At 51.9% G+C, this 15,864-nt stretch overlaps 7 protein-coding genes across 7 annotated transcripts; 3 read left to right on the forward strand and 4 right to left on the reverse strand.

Annotated features, from left to right (window-relative positions):
• Window positions 1-78: 78 nt before the first annotated feature.
• Window positions 79-975, reverse strand: J4E87_000440 (uncharacterized protein; the record flags this gene model as incomplete). Its single annotated transcript, XM_049372097.1, has 1 exon — window positions 79-975. One exon carries the CDS (start codon window positions 973-975, stop codon window positions 79-81), a length of 897 nt encoding a protein of 298 aa, XP_049238231.1.
• A 330-nt stretch (window positions 976-1,305) lies between these two features.
• On the reverse strand, window positions 1,306-3,910 carry J4E87_000441 (uncharacterized protein; the record flags this gene model as incomplete). Its single annotated transcript, XM_049372098.1, has 2 exons — window positions 1,306-2,744; window positions 2,791-3,910. The coding sequence occupies 2 exons, from the start codon at window positions 3,908-3,910 to the stop codon at window positions 1,306-1,308; spliced, it is 2,559 nt and encodes an 852-aa protein (XP_049238232.1).
• Window positions 3,911-4,688: 778 nt separating this feature from the next.
• On the reverse strand, window positions 4,689-5,788 carry J4E87_000442 (uncharacterized protein; the record flags this gene model as incomplete). The annotated part of the gene is made up of 2 exons (XM_049372099.1): window positions 4,689-5,618; window positions 5,675-5,788. 2 exons carry the CDS (start codon window positions 5,786-5,788, stop codon window positions 4,689-4,691), a joined length of 1,044 nt encoding a protein of 347 aa, XP_049238233.1.
• Window positions 5,789-6,058: 270 nt separating this feature from the next.
• J4E87_000443 (uncharacterized protein) lies at window positions 6,059-8,053 on the forward strand (the record flags this gene model as incomplete). Its single annotated transcript, XM_049372100.1, has 2 exons — window positions 6,059-6,159; window positions 6,211-8,053. The coding sequence occupies 2 exons, from the start codon at window positions 6,059-6,061 to the stop codon at window positions 8,051-8,053; spliced, it is 1,944 nt and encodes a 647-aa protein (XP_049238234.1).
• Window positions 8,054-8,226: 173 nt separating this feature from the next.
• J4E87_000444 (uncharacterized protein) lies at window positions 8,227-8,667 on the reverse strand (the record flags this gene model as incomplete). Its single annotated transcript, XM_049372101.1, has 1 exon — window positions 8,227-8,667. The coding sequence occupies one exon, from the start codon at window positions 8,665-8,667 to the stop codon at window positions 8,227-8,229; it is 441 nt and encodes a 146-aa protein (XP_049238235.1).
• Window positions 8,668-12,105: 3,438 nt separating this feature from the next.
• J4E87_000445 (uncharacterized protein) lies at window positions 12,106-13,428 on the forward strand (the record flags this gene model as incomplete). The annotated part of the gene is made up of 1 exon (XM_049372102.1): window positions 12,106-13,428. The coding sequence occupies one exon, from the start codon at window positions 12,106-12,108 to the stop codon at window positions 13,426-13,428; it is 1,323 nt and encodes a 440-aa protein (XP_049238236.1).
• A 1,773-nt stretch (window positions 13,429-15,201) lies between these two features.
• On the forward strand, window positions 15,202-15,777 carry J4E87_000446 (uncharacterized protein; the record flags this gene model as incomplete). The annotated part of the gene is made up of 1 exon (XM_049372103.1): window positions 15,202-15,777. The coding sequence occupies one exon, from the start codon at window positions 15,202-15,204 to the stop codon at window positions 15,775-15,777; it is 576 nt and encodes a 191-aa protein (XP_049238237.1).
• Between the last annotated feature and the right edge of the window lie 87 nt (window positions 15,778-15,864).

The following is a 15,864-nucleotide window of genomic DNA, read 5'->3' on the forward strand; positions in this document are numbered from 1 at the left end:
ATAATGAGCGCGAAGCCAGCAACGGATTTCTCGTATAGCGACTTGTCCCTCCAAATCAACCAGCAAATCAGAAGATCCTTACTGTTCAAACGTCCTACCCTCCCACATCCTCCTCATTTCCCCAACATAAACACCCTCGTTCCCCACAAAATGCCCACAATGCGGCGTCCCCTCAAACACCACCTCTCCCACATCCCACCCCTTCTCCCTCGCCATTTCCTTATGCGCAACAACATCCTCCCAATCCGTCATCTGATCAGCCTTGCTATACAAATAACACACCGTCCTCTTCTTCCCCTTCTCCGCCCCAGAAACGAACTCCTCATCCAACAGCGTCCGACGAACCAGTACCTCAGGGTGCTCGTACCGTCCCAACGCCACACTCGCCCGCAAGATGATCAAGATACCATGGACGAAAACGTAGCCTGCTGAGCGGATGGGGCCTGGTGGGAGAGATAGAATCATAGCGTTGTATGATTTCCAGTAGTATCCTGCCGCGGGACCAGAGTCCATGATGATACCGGTGATGGGTAAGGGTGTGGAGGTCTGGGTATGAAGGGCGAGGAGAAGGGCGGTGGCGGAGATGGGGCCGCCATTTGAGAAGGTGTGGACGAGGATTTTGGGGGTTGGGTGCGTTTTGGTGGTGTTTACTGTTGGAGATGGTGTGTAAGTGCAGTCACTCAGTACAGAGCGCACGACTTCGACGGCTGGTATGATGGCTTTGTGTTGTGCTGGGTAGGAGCTTGTGACGGATGTTACGTCGCTTTGGATGAGTAGGATTTTGGCATTGGGTGCGATGGTACGGTAGGCGGCGATGTATTTGTCGATGTGCTTTCGGGCGGCGCCGAGCCATGTGCATAGGATGATGAGTTCGCCAGTGGTGTGTGATGGTGGGGTATAGAGAGATATCCGCGGTCCGAGTTTAGAGAAGGATAGGGACGGTGATGTGGGTGTAGGATATGTTGCTAATAACATGATGGATGGGTTAAAGTCAGCAAGATGGTTGGTGTTTCTGTCACAATGACTGCTCTCACTGATCAATTTAAACTGGGGTGCAAGAAGATTTCCTGAACTTGATTGTAGACATATGACTTTATACCGTTACGCGCGTAACGCGTTCACTAATCCGGCTTATCATCCGAGGCTTGAGAAGCGTGTCTTGGTTCTTTGAAAGAAAAGCTGGTGCCTTACATGTAAGCCGTCATACAAGGAACGTGCATAATCGAGGCGTACCATCAAGCGGGCACTAGTCAGGTTGGGCTGACCTTGCGAGGTATCAAGAAGATGTAATTGGTCCATGCGCCCTTACATCAACCCATAATCGAAGTCGTCCATAGGCAGCGGCTCCACCATGCTGAGTTCTCCAAACTCGCTACTAACTTCTTCGGCATCATAGTCGAAGTCGTCAAACTCGTCATCATGCTCGTTATCAATACTCTTGTCCTTAGCAGTATCACTGCCTTCCAAGACAAGAACCTCGGTAACTGCGACTTCGGTCCCTTTCTTCTGCAGCCGGACAGCCGAGTTCTCGGGGCTTGATAGATCGTGTGGTTCTGGGAACGATCTCGTAGTGGTATCAGGAAAGCCCTTGGATTCTTCCATAGGTGTTTTATGCAGAGCCGGGGTGGATGATTTGACGTTCGAAGGGGGGAGCTGAGTTGCGGATACACCAGTGGAGGTGAAGGAAAGACCCGATAGATCGCTGTTGGACGCTGGAGCTTTGGTCGGCTCTGGCTCTGTAAGATCTATCAGAGAGTTCGAAGAGTCGTGAGCCGCAGCAACCGGTCGACTTCGGGGCTGAGGCCTGGCGACAGGCTCCTTTGTTTGCTCAGTAGTTGCCTTACGCTTAGCCTCCTTTTGAGCCTGTTTCTTTCGCCTTTCCGCCTCTTCGAGAGCGCGTTCTTGCTCAGCTACCTTGTTGAAGTCGACATCGCCGAGGCCGATTTTGACCAGTATCGTGCCGACCAAGTATCGATACTGGTCGTGGCCACCGACAAGCTTGCTTACATCGAAATTCTCCACGCCATGGACATGTTCGATCTTTTGTAGACCAGCGACACCTACCTGAAGCTTGGCAGATCGATAGAGGAAGCCGAGTACATAATCTTCCGTACTGTGAACATTGACAACGCGTCCCGCAACGACTGACCGTATTTGCCTCCAACGCTTGCTGTTTGCAGGGGCAGGAGTGCCCATAAGAACAGCAGACTCAACAAGACCGAACGCGTGTTGTTCCGCAAGCTCGATCAGACACGCGTATACGACACGCGCACCTACTGAATAACCTGTAAGCGTGACAGGTCGCTTCCCTTGTACACCATCGATGAGAGCATGCGCAAGAACCTTGCCAGCCTTGTCGGCTCGTGCGAGTGCAACAAGAAAGGGGTTGTCCAAGACACTGGCAGCTTTGACAAGACCAAGAGGCCACAGACCTGCGTACAAAGCGCCAAGAAGCGTGCGACTGACAACAGTGTAGGTGACGCCGTCGAAGGCATATCCAAAGAGTACGTCATTGAGGGAGTTGCCGAGACGCAGCATGGCATCAAGCTCGAAACGCAAAGCGAATGGCTCAGTTGTACCGGAGGCGACCACCTCCCAAGGCTTGCTGACGTCGGATGGGGAGCTTAGCCAGCCACTGACACCAATGGATACGCGCAATCGATGCTGTTCACGTTTCTGTGGGTCACGCGCGTCTTGCTCATCAGCCCAGTCGAGCTCGCGTTGATTCGTCGGTCGATCGGGATCTGGCATAGTTAGCTTCAAGCAAGACTTAATCTCTGCTTGACATACCCTGAACTGGGAGAAATTCGAAATCTTGAACCTCTTTTGCATACTGATCCATGAGACGCCCTGTCATCTTCGCGCCGTAGGCTCCAAACAGTGATCCAACGAGCACCGAGCTGCCCGCCAATGCACCAAGATATGTTGAAACGACTCCCAGGCCTAGTCCGCCCATGACAGTACCCAAACCTGCGGCTAGCAGAGGCGCAGCAAGACCGCCAGTAACACCAATCAGGACCGCACCGCCCACGGTCGCGAGACCAACCTTCCAACGGCGTGACACAGCATCATTTGACGCTTGGTTCTTGGCTGTCGCTTCGGCGTCCATCTGAGAGGCAGCCGTGGCTAGCAGACCTTGTGCAATCGACTTCTCATGCTCGCCCAGCAAATCAGCCTCTAGTTTAAGACTGCTTGCCAGACGTAGCAATAAGATGCGCGAGTATGCCGAGTATTGCTCCAAGCTCAGTAGGAGCAGCAGGAGGCAGTGTAAAACCAGCACACGCTTATCTTCCTCAAGAGCTAGGAGCCTAGTCTCGATCACCTTATAGTGTCCATGTCTTGTGTTCTTGGATCGTGTGGGAGCCGCGTTTGCGAAGGGATCGAGGTCGTCGAAATCGATGAGCGAAGAGATGCCCTGGTTTTGCCTGTCGGCTTGGTCCAGTATGTGCTTCCGCTTTACTTTCGCCTGCCGGACAGTCTCACCCCGTACAGAGAGGACGTCGCATATTCGATGCATGACACTTGCCCGCCATTTATCGAAGAATGTCAAGGCGCTTCGTCGCAAAGCCTGCATTTGTGTAGACTCATGTTCTTGTGATGTTTGCCTGGTAGGAGGTGCTGGTTTCGTGGTCTGTCTCGGCCGGTCGAAGCTCATGAGATCTGGTGCCTGATTTCCAGGCTTGGGTGCGGGCGACCGGGTCGCAATGGAGGGTTTCGGTTCGGGATTGTCGTATGGCTCGAAGGTGGCCGTGAGGTCGTTTCGCATGGCATCGATGCTCAGAAGGACGAGGAGTGCCAGTTCGACGCGTAGCGCGGGTGTCTCGAGGACCGAGGTGAGCGAGGCCCCCTCATCTTTGCTTGCTCTTTCTGGAGCATTACCAGATATTGCACTGGCAAAGTTGGAAAACATACCGGCCCAGTAGAGTGACAAAGACCAGAAGACGAAAGAGTACTTCCAGTAGGGTCGCTTACACGGGACGGGGCATCGTTAACCACGCCACTTTGATTGACAGGGCGCCTGAGTCGCAGAATCCGGCCCCCATCAGGTACCACCATCCTTCAGATTGCGCTTAGCGCGAAGATAAACATAGATCGCAGTGCTCGTCAGGTGTGACTGCGCGAGAACGAGAGGCGTACGTGTTGTTGTTTTGATGGCAATGTGACGAAATGTTCGTGGTCATAGGCGCGACGCGGCGTCACTGGATCTCGCGACAGCTGGTGGGATGGCTCGCTCCACTTTGCCGGCCCGCGCCTAGCGTGACTCGCTCACGTGGATGCCATTGGATGTGCAAGTTTGTCCATCACCCACGTCGCCAATGGCACCTGCGACGGTAGTTTACTGCAAGCTGTTATATCTACTTTATGTGTGTACCCGTGGCTTGCTAGACGCCAATGGCTCGACCATTCTACTCCTACATCCACTGTACACTTTATGCACACGACCATCCACTCCAGTCTCTGTCGATACGATGGCTCTTTGGGGTTTGAAGGTACATTCTCGCAAATAACGTTCTGAACATGTCATTTGTCTGTCTGGACCAGTACTAGCTGTGCGCGGCAATAGTGTCAATGGCATTTAGTTGATCAAATGTGAATAAGATGTTGTGAGCCACATAGTAATTCGAACAGTTCGTTGAATCCTGTAGGCACTCGAGGTTTTTCCTCATGTGGTATAATTAGTCATCAGCTCACTTGCTCCTCTTGTAGATCTTCTGGAGGAAAACCTCGAAGACGACCTTCTTCAAGCCTTCGCTCTCATCAACCTTGTCGATCTTCGCCCTCAGCTCGGTAACGCGCTCCTCTTCCCACTGCTCGTAGAACTCCTTCAGCTTAAGCTCATGGTACAGCTCCTTGACCTTGGCCTCCTTCTGCGAGTCCTTCTGACCGTAGTTCTCCTCTAGCACCTTTCGTTGCTCGGGAGTGACCTTCTTCAGGGCCTGGTTGATCAGCCATGAGCACTTGTTGTCCATGATGTCGGTGCCAATCTTGCCGAGAACAGTGGGGTCAGCAAATGCATCGAGGTAGTCGTCTTGTGCTTGGAAGTATTCGCCCATGGGGATGAGAATGTCTTCTGCGGTCTGGAGGTTCTTTGGTGTAGCTGCGCCGGCATAGTAGAGTGCCAGTGCGACTGGGAGGTAGAAAGAGTAATAGGCAGTCTTGTAGATGACAATGAAGGTGAACTTGTCGAGACTGAAGTTGTCAAGGTTGACATCGTCTTCGGGTGCAGTCAACAGATCACACAATTGACCGCATTCAGTCTGGAATGTGACCTCGTGGAACAACTCCATCATATCGACGTAGCTCTTCTCCTGACGGAAGTGCTTCTTAAGAAGCACGTAAATGGCCGACTCCAGCATGAAGGCGTCGTTGATGGCAATCATGCCGACCTTGGGTGCAAGGTACCAGCAGGGATTGCCACGACGGGTTTTTGAAGAGTCCATGATATCGTCCGAAACCAGGAAGAAAGCCTGGAGGAGTTCGATCATCCATCCGAGCAGGGCAGCACGGAAGTACTCTTCTGAGGATGGGTCAAGAGACTTGTTCTGCAGAATTGAGGTGGTGTCGATAACAGACATGCCACGGTTGCATTTTCCGCCAACAGTGTTGTAGTCCAGCGACTATGGAGTATGGTGAGCAAGCTGGACCCTGGATGCGTTGCTCGGGATATATCTACCTTGGTGAACCAATCAAGAGACTGCTGGGGCAGCTTGTATGATTTGCAGTGCTCCTGCAGATCGGCCACAATGCGCGGCCATACGCTCTCGAATTCTTTGAGTGTGGTGGGCATCTTGAACGCAGTGAATTGGGTATCTCTGGAGAACAGTGTTCAAGATAGAGGGGCAGTAGCAGATGTAGGGGTGCGGGCGGTGAAGGGGCTAATTTCCGCGGCGCAGCGGCGCAACCTTTAACCGCTCGCCGGGCCATTGTTTGTGCCCCACCCTACCACGACAGGAAGCTCCCCATCAACACGCGCATCGGCGGCAGCGACATCACGCGATAGAGCCCTGAACCATGATCTGAAGCGCGCAAATAGCAATCTCTTCCTGAAAGCGACGCGATGGGAACTCTATCGCCGGCCGACGAGGCCCAACTCAAGGCCCAGCTCCAGGACGCCGTCATCGGCTGCACAGAGCGCTGTCTCTATCACTCGGCGAAATGGTGAGTACCAATGGTTACGTAGACTGACTTTTGCATGCTGATATTGACAAGGGCCGCAGAATTACTCGATTCGCTCCCATCGGCCGATGACGAAGGCTCGGACACCGACGTCGACTCCCCCATGTCGGATGCGCAACCGCCGCAGACACCCAATCTCGTACGCAAAGACCCCATCGAAGCACGCCTAGAATCACGTGAGACGCACAAGTTCCTCCTCGCCAAGACATATTTCGACTGCCGCGAGTATGATCGATGCGCCGCCGTCTTCCTGCCTGGCCCTCTACCCAAGGGCGCCTCACAGGCACCTGCTACGCCTACAGCAAAGGCGAAGCAAGGCGCCAAGGGGAAGGCGAAGATGGTCACGCCATCCAAGTCCAAGCTGTCCAACGATACGATGAAGGGTATTAGTCAGAAGGCGCTGTTCCTTGCCCTGTATGCAAAATACATCGCAGGGGAGAAGCGCATGAACGAGGATAGCGAGATGATTCTCGGCCCTCAAGATGGGGGCGTCACCTTGAACAAGGAGCTGCCCACAGTATCTGCTGTTCTTGAAGAGTGGTTCAAAGACCTGCCCAACAGCGGGCGGCAACCGCAGGGCTGGCTGGAGTACCTCTACGGCATGGTCTTAGCCAAGGGAAAGAACGAGCAGCTTGCTATCGACTATCTGATCAAGAGTGTTCACCAATACACCTACAACTGGGGTGCGTGGCAGGAGCTACAAGGTTTACTGACCACCATGGAAGAGCTCAACGGCATCGTCACACGCCTACCACAGAACCTCATGACTTTCATCTTCCACGTCACTTCATCGCAAGAGCTCTACGTAGTCAACGAACAGATACACACCTCGCTGTCGCAAATACTGACCATCTTCCCATCGTCGGCCTTTCTGAAGACCCAACGGGCATTGCTGCACTACCACAACAAAGACTTCGACGACGCCGAACAGATCTTTTCCGACTTGCTAGTATCAGACCCACACCGGGTCGATCATCTTGACAATTATTCCAACATCCTGTATGTCATGGGCATGCGACCCAAGCTTGCCTTTTTGGCACAGCTCGCCACAGCGACCGACAAATTCCGACCAGAGACATGTTGCGTGGTAGGAAACTACTACTCGCTCAAGTCGGAGCATGAGAAGGCCGTCATGTACTTCCGGCGAGCTCTGACTCTAGACCGGACCTTCCTTTCCGCTTGGACGCTCATGGGCCACGAGTTCGTGGAAATGAAGAACACCCACGCCGCTATTGAATCATATCGTCGCGCCGTCGACGTCAACCGGAAAGACTACCGCGCCTGGTATGGACTTGGTCAGACATACGAAATGCTGGAGATGCACTCATACGCTCTTTTCTATCACCAACGCGCCGCTGCCCTACGACCCTACGATCCGAAGCTATGGATGGCGGTCGGCCAATGTTTCGGCAAAGTGGGCAAGATCATGAATGGCATTCGATCATACAAACGCGCATTAGTTGCAGGCTCATACTATGATGCCGGTGTGGGTGCCTCTTTCGGCAGTAGTGAGGTTACTGGTCTTGGTGGCGGTATCCTCGACCCCGAGGTACTCTACCAGATCGCTCTGCTGTACGAGAGGATAAACAACATGAATGAGTGCGCGGCATACATGGAACTGGTGCTTGCACAAGAAGAAGGGCCAGACTACGAAGAAGTGGGTTCCGAAGCCGCCGGTGGTGTCGGCGTCACTGCGACAACCAGCAAAGCCCGGCTCTGGCTCGCTCGGTGGGAGTACATGCGCGGCATGTACCAACGGGCCATGGAACTGGCGAACGAGCTCTGTCAAGACGGTGTAGAGGTAGAAGATGCTAAAGCACTAGTGCGAGACATCAGAGCGCGCATGGAGCGCGGCGGAGGAGACGCGGAAGATTGATTAGACACAGCGTCTCGAAAGTTTGGGCATTTGCAGGCGTACAGGTATGATACCCAAGCAATACTGGATCGCAACATGTATCATATACATTACTACTTGATAGCGCATTGCAGGATCTCGATACATTTCCAGTTCAACATTACATAGGTGCTCGGTCCCATGGCCATGAATGTTTACTTGCCGTACAGATGCGCAGTCCTACCCTCGCCCCACCGCGGGTTCCCGCCACTCTCCTTCTCCCAGCGCTTGTCTTCATCTTCCATCTCCCGCATCCGTGCACCTCCATCCTTTTTCTTGATCCAAGGGCCTGTCTTTCCATCTTTACCGTTCTCTTCATCAGTCTTCCCGTCGGATTTGCCTTCTGCGTTCGCCATCTTGCGACTGGCTTCTGCTAGAGCCAAGTCTTCGATCTCTCGCATCCGCAGCTCGGCTGTGATGTAGTTGAGCGTTCTTTGCATGTCGCGTGCATCGTGGCCGCGGCAGTCTAGGATGTAGAGTTGGTGTGTTATTGAACCTTGGGCGGAGACAAGAGATGGGGTGGGCGAGAGCCGGATGGTGGTGGGTGCCCAGGGGTGGGGATGAGTGAAGGCGTTGAGGGTTAGGGAGGTTGACATTGTGCTTGGTTGGTAGTGTTATGGTGCTGTGTCGTGCTGTTGTGCTATGCTGTTATGTTATGGAGGCAGGCCTATGGTACGGAGCCTGATGTTTGGATCAGGTATGAAACAGTGGTCGAAGGGCGTGGACAGTGCAGAGCGGGGATTGGGTTGAGTAGGTATGTTATTCGCGAAACTGTGAAGGTTCGCTGACGTGACAGGAACACGGGCAACATGCGCGTTGTTCAACGCACAACGTTTCCGCTAGCTGTCGACTGAAGGTGCTTGATTGCTGATCACTGCGGTCGACAACATGGTCGCTGGTAGCTTGTGAACTGTGTATCATTGGCATGTACGCCTTATGACGTTTCCCAGATCATTCCGGCAGCCAGCGAACGAGGTATCTTGTCACAACAGGCGTGCGTGGAATCAATTTCGTACCGAGGATCCTCAGTGGTGGTTGTGAATTTTGTATGGTACGAAGTGCATAAAACTCTGTTCCCTCCTTCTATTCTCACTATTCTACCAGCCCCGACATTACTTCGCCAACGACAGATTGACCAGACGAAGAAACTCACTTTACTTCCACCTCAAATCGATAACACATTCGCTCTAATTACCTACCATGTCTTCCTGGGATGCGCGTGGAGGAAGCGGTTGGTGTATGCCCGACCACCCTTGGCCAAAGGCATTTATCGAGAAGCAGAGCTTGGAGTGGCTTCTTGAGGTACACAACAACATTTATCGCGACATACAGAGGGATCCCTTCTATGAGGATAACGCGGCATTACGGGGTTCGGCTAGCATCATTGAAGAGCATCTTAGGGCGCACGGCGCGGTGATGCTCGGAGAAGGCGGAGGGGCTGGAAGTCTCAACATCCAGATGTCAGCGCCAGCGCCAGTCCAAACACAGATGCAAGTTCAGCAGCCGCCTCAGCAAAATGTCATTGTTCATCAGCAAGTACAACAGCCGCCCGCGCAACAGCCCGCACAGCAGAATGTCATCTACCACCATCAAGTACAACAGCCGCCCGTGCAACCGCCAGCACAGCAGAATGTGGTCTACCAGCAACTACAACAGCCTCAGGTGCTCACCATTCCTGCTCCTGTGGCTACACTGACTATGACATCTACGCCGGTGCAGGGTTTTGTGATTGGGGGGATTGTCTCACCACGCATCGGGTATGTGAGAAGCCCTAGGAGCTTCGGAAGGCGAGGGTTCTTTGATTACGACAGTGATAGTGATAGTGATAGTGATAGTTATTAAGGCTAGTTGGTACGGAGGATGATCTTGACTGAAGGCTGGGGGATGATGATGACGATGATGATAGTTTATTGATCATATTCCATAACTGATGATATTGAACAGTGCAGATTTTTTACATTCTATAATTATCTTGTTAGTGCTAGTGCAGCTAATGGTTGATGTTGATCGCGAGATTAGAATGTTATCGCTCATGTGCTCGTCCACACGCACATCAGTGTTTAGTAGATAGATTATGCGTCGAGGTTGCCGCGAAACAGATACACTCAGTGGGGTGAGTACAAGTATGTTGTTGATAATCCGACATCTTCGTTCATCATACAGATCATGACACGCCGGCACAGGGAATGTTTCCTTCACAATGATCGCACTCTCTACGTCAAGTTGTGATCGTGATTCTGCATAGCGACACGTTCTGAGGATCACGTTCATACAGCATGCTGGCAATCGAGAGTTGTGCCAAAGCCCTAAATTCAATGTCTGTTTAGAATATAAACCCCCTCGCTAGAACACGCACTCTCTCTATCGAACACTACACTTTCTAGTTAATTACAAAGCGCATCTCTATCAACCCTGAGCAAAGCCAACTTGTCCTCTTCGCAACACACGGTATAACCTCTCACAACACCACTTATACATACTCGATATGTTCCGATCATCGCGCGGACCTGACCCCTTTTTGCACATCCATCCTTGGGCGTACCGTCACTTGAACCCTCTCTCGGATGATGAGCTCGTCGGTCTTCTCAATGCAATCTCCGTCTCAATGTCTGACAACATCTTTGCAGACCTGTTAAGGCCTTGCTGGGAGGAGACTAAGAACAGAATTTTGCGCATCATTGAACGAAGGGGTAGCAATGCCGTGGGTATATTCCCGGGCTCAAGCTTTGGAAGCTTTGGCACATTCCCACGCATGTCGTCATCTCTCTCAATCACACAGACAGCGCCAATGCCAAATGTTACCATCCAGACCATTCCAGCTCCACAGCAAAACATCACCTTCCAGTCCATTCCAGCGCCACAGCAAAACATCACCTTTGTACCTCCTCCAGCCCCAGCTCCTCTACCGCCCCCGACGGCGCTGCCAGACAAACATATGATTCAAGAATTTGGCCCATACGGCAATTACCTTGGACTACGCCCCGAGACAGAGAAGGAGAAGGACGACAGAGAATATGCGGCTTGGAAGGCGGAGCATGGAGCCAAGTAGGAGGCGTCAGGTTGGGGTGATTGGACGAGGAAAGCGCCTAGTTTAGGAGGAGGGCAGGATGAGCATGCCGAAGTCGGAATTTGTTGCGCATATGGAGATGTTGAGAAACTGTAGCTTGATGAATTAAACACGAAATTGATCTTAGCTATGGCGTGTTCGTATTTGCCCTTTTAACTGTCAGGCACCTGTGCAGGCTCAGGCGGCTGTGACACAACATGCCATGGCGCTGTCGAGCGATCAGCACCTACATGGGTTGGCATCGCGAGAACTTCGAACGATACAAGCCCACATTTTAGGTACATCTGGCATTGAATTCGTGCCCAAACGTGCTGATAGCTACCTAGATATAATTATGGACGATCGTGGTGAAGTGTGAGCGGACCTTCCAAGGTCGGGATGCTTGGTAATAATGACATCATCGGCATTTAATCCTCCCACGTTCTCCTCTAGGGCTGTTGTGCCTAGGTGGAGAAGCTGCAAATTCCTACAACCCCAATGATCCTACCCTGCTCTTTACATCAGCATCTGTGAATGTTTCGACCTGGTGTTGCTTCACCATATCTAGTTTGAAGATTGAGCGCAGCTCACGGAGCCTGGCGCGTCACAACCTGGAATGCCCGCGATGTTTGCGGCAAACACGTATGAGGATGATCTTATCTTCACAGGCCGACGCTTGACATGCATAATCATCGACACAACGTGGGTATTGGAAGCCGCCCTGGGGATTCCATGATTAGGCATCACACCAAAAGCACGCCCGCAGTACAAAACCGTCCTTTTCTATGCGCATGCCCTCACACTCGTACTTCCTGTATTGCTATCTATCATCTTCCTCCTCGCATCATTTTCATATCCCGATTTACCTTTTTTATCTTGCGACATGATCACTTTCCATATTACAGGCCGATTTCGCCGTAAAGTGCTGGATCGTCCGCACCCGATGTCAATTTTTAGGTTGGCAACTTACCCTGACGATGAACTGATCATGGCTTTTCATATCATACTAGAAGAGATAGAAACCTTACGAAGCAACAGCATCCTCGGCTTCTCGTTCTTTGCTGACGATTTGGTGGAAACCGCTCAGAACATTGTGGATCTGGTGTTCAGGAGTCATGGCGGATGGGCTTTCCTTCAGCTTGGACAGCACCAGCAGTCCTTCCTCCAGCAGCTGCAGCAGAATCACTCTTTCAACTTGCCTCAACCGAACTTCTTCATCAATCAGCAGATACCAGCACCAGCGATGATTGGCCAGGCTCCCACCCAGAACGTCGTAGTGCACTCACATGTAGCTTCAGCTCCCACCCAGAACGTTGTAGTGCACTCGCATGTAGCCCCAGCGCCCGCTCAAATCCAATGGCCCTCCGAACAAGACAAAAACGAGCTTCATCTCGACCGACTCAACAAAGAAAACGATCGCAACGAGAAGTTGAAGAACAGGTACGAGGATGAACTAGCAGTGAAAGAGCGAGCCAGGTTGGAAGCTGAAGCGAAGAAGACGATTGAGGCAGCGGAGGAGAAGGCTCGTAAGTTGAAGCAGGCCGAGGAAAGATTCGAAAGGAACAAGATTGAAAACAATCTGAAAGAGGACACAATTCTGCGCATTGACGAAGCGAAGAGCAGACAAGACGAACTGGACCGTAAGACGCGCGAGATGACGGAGAGGACAGAGCAGCAAAAGGTTGATGCTGCACGAAGGTTTGAGCGAACACGTCAGGAAGCAGCCGCGAAAAGGGAGCAGCAGAGGCGAGAGGAGGAGAAGCGGGATCAGGAGAGGCGAGATCAGGAGAGGCAGGATCAGGAGAGGCGAGATCAGGAGAGGCGGGATCAGGAGAGACGCGATCAGGAGAGACGCGATCAGGAAAGACAGCGACAGCTCGATGCCTCCAGAAGCCGAACAAACGACTTGAATAGTCAATCATACAACCAGCAACGCATGCTACCGGAACGTGAAAGACCGCGGCGGTCCTCCCCAATTCCACAAAATCAGCTCGTTTCTGACGACGACGATGACGACTCCGACAGCGACGAAGAGAAGCGGAAAGATCCGTACGAACTTATCGGGCTGCCCGACAGAGGGCGCACACCAGTCAAAGACATCGAAACTACCCAACGAGTGCTGAACAAGATTCATCAGAAGACTCTCGATAGTGCGATGTCAGAATCCAAGAGAAATCATGCTGAGAAACGTATGGTCGAGATCAAGTGGGCAGCGGCCATTCTCTTGGATGACATGAACAAGAGGGCTTACGATGAGGCTGGTGCTATATTTCCTCATGAGCAGCAGGCTTGGAGGAGGAAGAGTAAGTGAGCCTTCCCGAATGAATGAGAGAAAGACTAATCAACACGATTGTAGATGGTATTAGTGGTGCTGGCGGTGGGAGGTAAATATCTGGGTAGAGTTCTACAAGTTTTCCTTCTTGCCTGAGATAGCGATAGTCATGTTCCGTTAGTATATGAAGCATTTCATCTGTAACATCACTACGTAAATACTAATGCGCATCATGAGCAATGACAAAAGGTTTGCTTGACAATTTAGACGAAGCTGGTTGTCTTCGCCAACACCACAGCAAATATGATGATTCTTACGCGAATGACTATGACAGCCAACGAAACCCGGCTGTTCCTATCAAGTGGTAACTGGCGTAAAGATGTTGATAATCTTCGTGTTGACAGCACTATAGTTTGTAACCAGCAGAATGGAAGGCTTTTCATCATTCCAAGCTCAGAATAAAGATAGACGGCCCATGCTTCTGGAACTATAACTGCCTCATGCTGCACGGCATTCCTGTTTCATTTCCTCTTAATCTCACCTAGGTTTCTTACAACATCATAATGTATCACATCGACATGAACAGCCCGCCAACTGCAAGTATTCGGGCAGATCCCGAGAGCCCTGCATTACCTTCCGCTGCACTGGGCGCAACTCGCGGGGCTCGACAGAATGCGTACGAAGCAGAGCCACTGCAAGATTTTGACCACGAGAGCCTCATAATTGCGTCTTGGGGTCGATATCAAACCCTGGATCAAATGCGCGCCTCGCCTTTCTACGCCTGCATACGACTACCCATATCCTCAGACACGATGTTCGCACCACCTCTATTTTTAGCCCCTTCACCAAGTTGTGAACCTGCTATGGTAAGACTATGTGCAGCCGGTTCCAATAGTTGCAATATGCTAATCAATAACAGCCGGAACAGTATGTGACCCTTCACGCCGTTCATCCAATACCAATGCGATACCTACGAAGCCTCGCGGGAGACCAGTTGGAGTTCCTGTTTGGCTACTGGACTGAGAAGAGGATTCAGCCTGATGGTGAGCTTGCTCGACGAATGTGTGAGACGGTGGAAGCTATTGGACAGATTATGCATGAGGAGGAGGAGGAAGTCATGTGATTGTATGGGCTACGTTGGGCAGGTTTAAGTGTCCTGAACAAGTCGGTTGTGGATCAGCGTTGTCGAGTACCATATATTCCTAGTCGAGGATTCCCTTGCATAATTCACTGTGGGCCTCAACCGCCCCATGATGCGTTTTCCACTTCTCTTGATGTAGTTCATTAGACGAACTATATGCAGCGACGAACTTGGAAGGCCATGCTCTCGAATTACGTATTGCTAGGAAGTGAAGTCCTGTTTTGAAAAGTTGGGCAGATCAACTGACGCTACTCCCTTCGTAAAGCTGTAGTATTGCGAGTAGCGTTGGCAAGAAGCGTGGTAAATTTCCGTTTGGTTTGCTGAAGTGATCAGTACCAAGCTCTTGTTGTCAAAGCCAGCAAATATGGCGACCGAGATTCCGTCGAGGTAGCGTTCGTTGACTCGATCCAGACCAGGAACGAAATTTGCAAAGCCAGCAAAGCAGTGGCGGCCAACAAACTCACGCGAACACTTGCATTGCATCGTGAGCTGTTGCCAACGGCAAATCGATAGCAGAAGATCTATAAAGTCAGTAGGAAGGCAACATCTTGCTCAACACAACCAGCATCCTCAACACCTTTTTGCACCAAGACTCATTACCATACTGCGAAGCGCATCAAAGCACTAACATCACCACAAGTCCAAACACCATTACTACAACATCTTACAATATGAGCAACCCAAGCATCACACCTCTGCCGACTCCCGGCCCCGAGACTCTCGCGCAGCCTTCTACCGCACGCCCTCTAGTCGAACTTCCAGCTCGCCCTTCCGCGCGCGGCGCATCTAGTGGAATTGCTCCGGGCACCGCGCCTGGCATGATCGCGCCCACTCGCCCCATGCAACTGCGACAATTCACCCCCAAAGACTTCGAAGAAGTCGTCACTTTGTGGAGCGGCTATACCACCCGTGATCTCGTCGTCAAGTCTCCTTTCTACACTAAGACGACCATTATAGTCGATCCCCGCGCAAAGGCCCAGTTCCCCGAGAAGAGCGAGATCACCGAGCGAGTCGTGCACGCCGTACACCCGATTCCTCGCAAGCAGCTTCAAAACCTGGGACCAGTCTGCCTTCATAATCTAGGCGCGGGGTTGGACGAGGAGCGATGGGATGTCAACAGGTCTCCTGAGTTCAACGATCGGGTGCAGGAGACCCTGGCTCGCATTGACGATGCGTTGGAGTTCATTTTCCGTGTCCATTTGCCGGGTACCCGGATCTTCAGCGGGAGACAGCCTTCTGTGTTGTAAGCTTGAGTAATGATCAGGAGGGAAGTTGGTGGGGGAAACCAGCAAAAGTGCTTGCTGCTTCTGCATGACAGCTCATTTGGCGGTACG

Source organism: Alternaria ethzedia, assembly GCF_023757985.1.
Source record: "Alternaria ethzedia strain BMP 0044 chromosome Unknown scaffold_1, whole genome shotgun sequence".
Classification (NCBI taxonomy): domain Eukaryota; kingdom Fungi; phylum Ascomycota; class Dothideomycetes; order Pleosporales; family Pleosporaceae; genus Alternaria; species Alternaria ethzedia.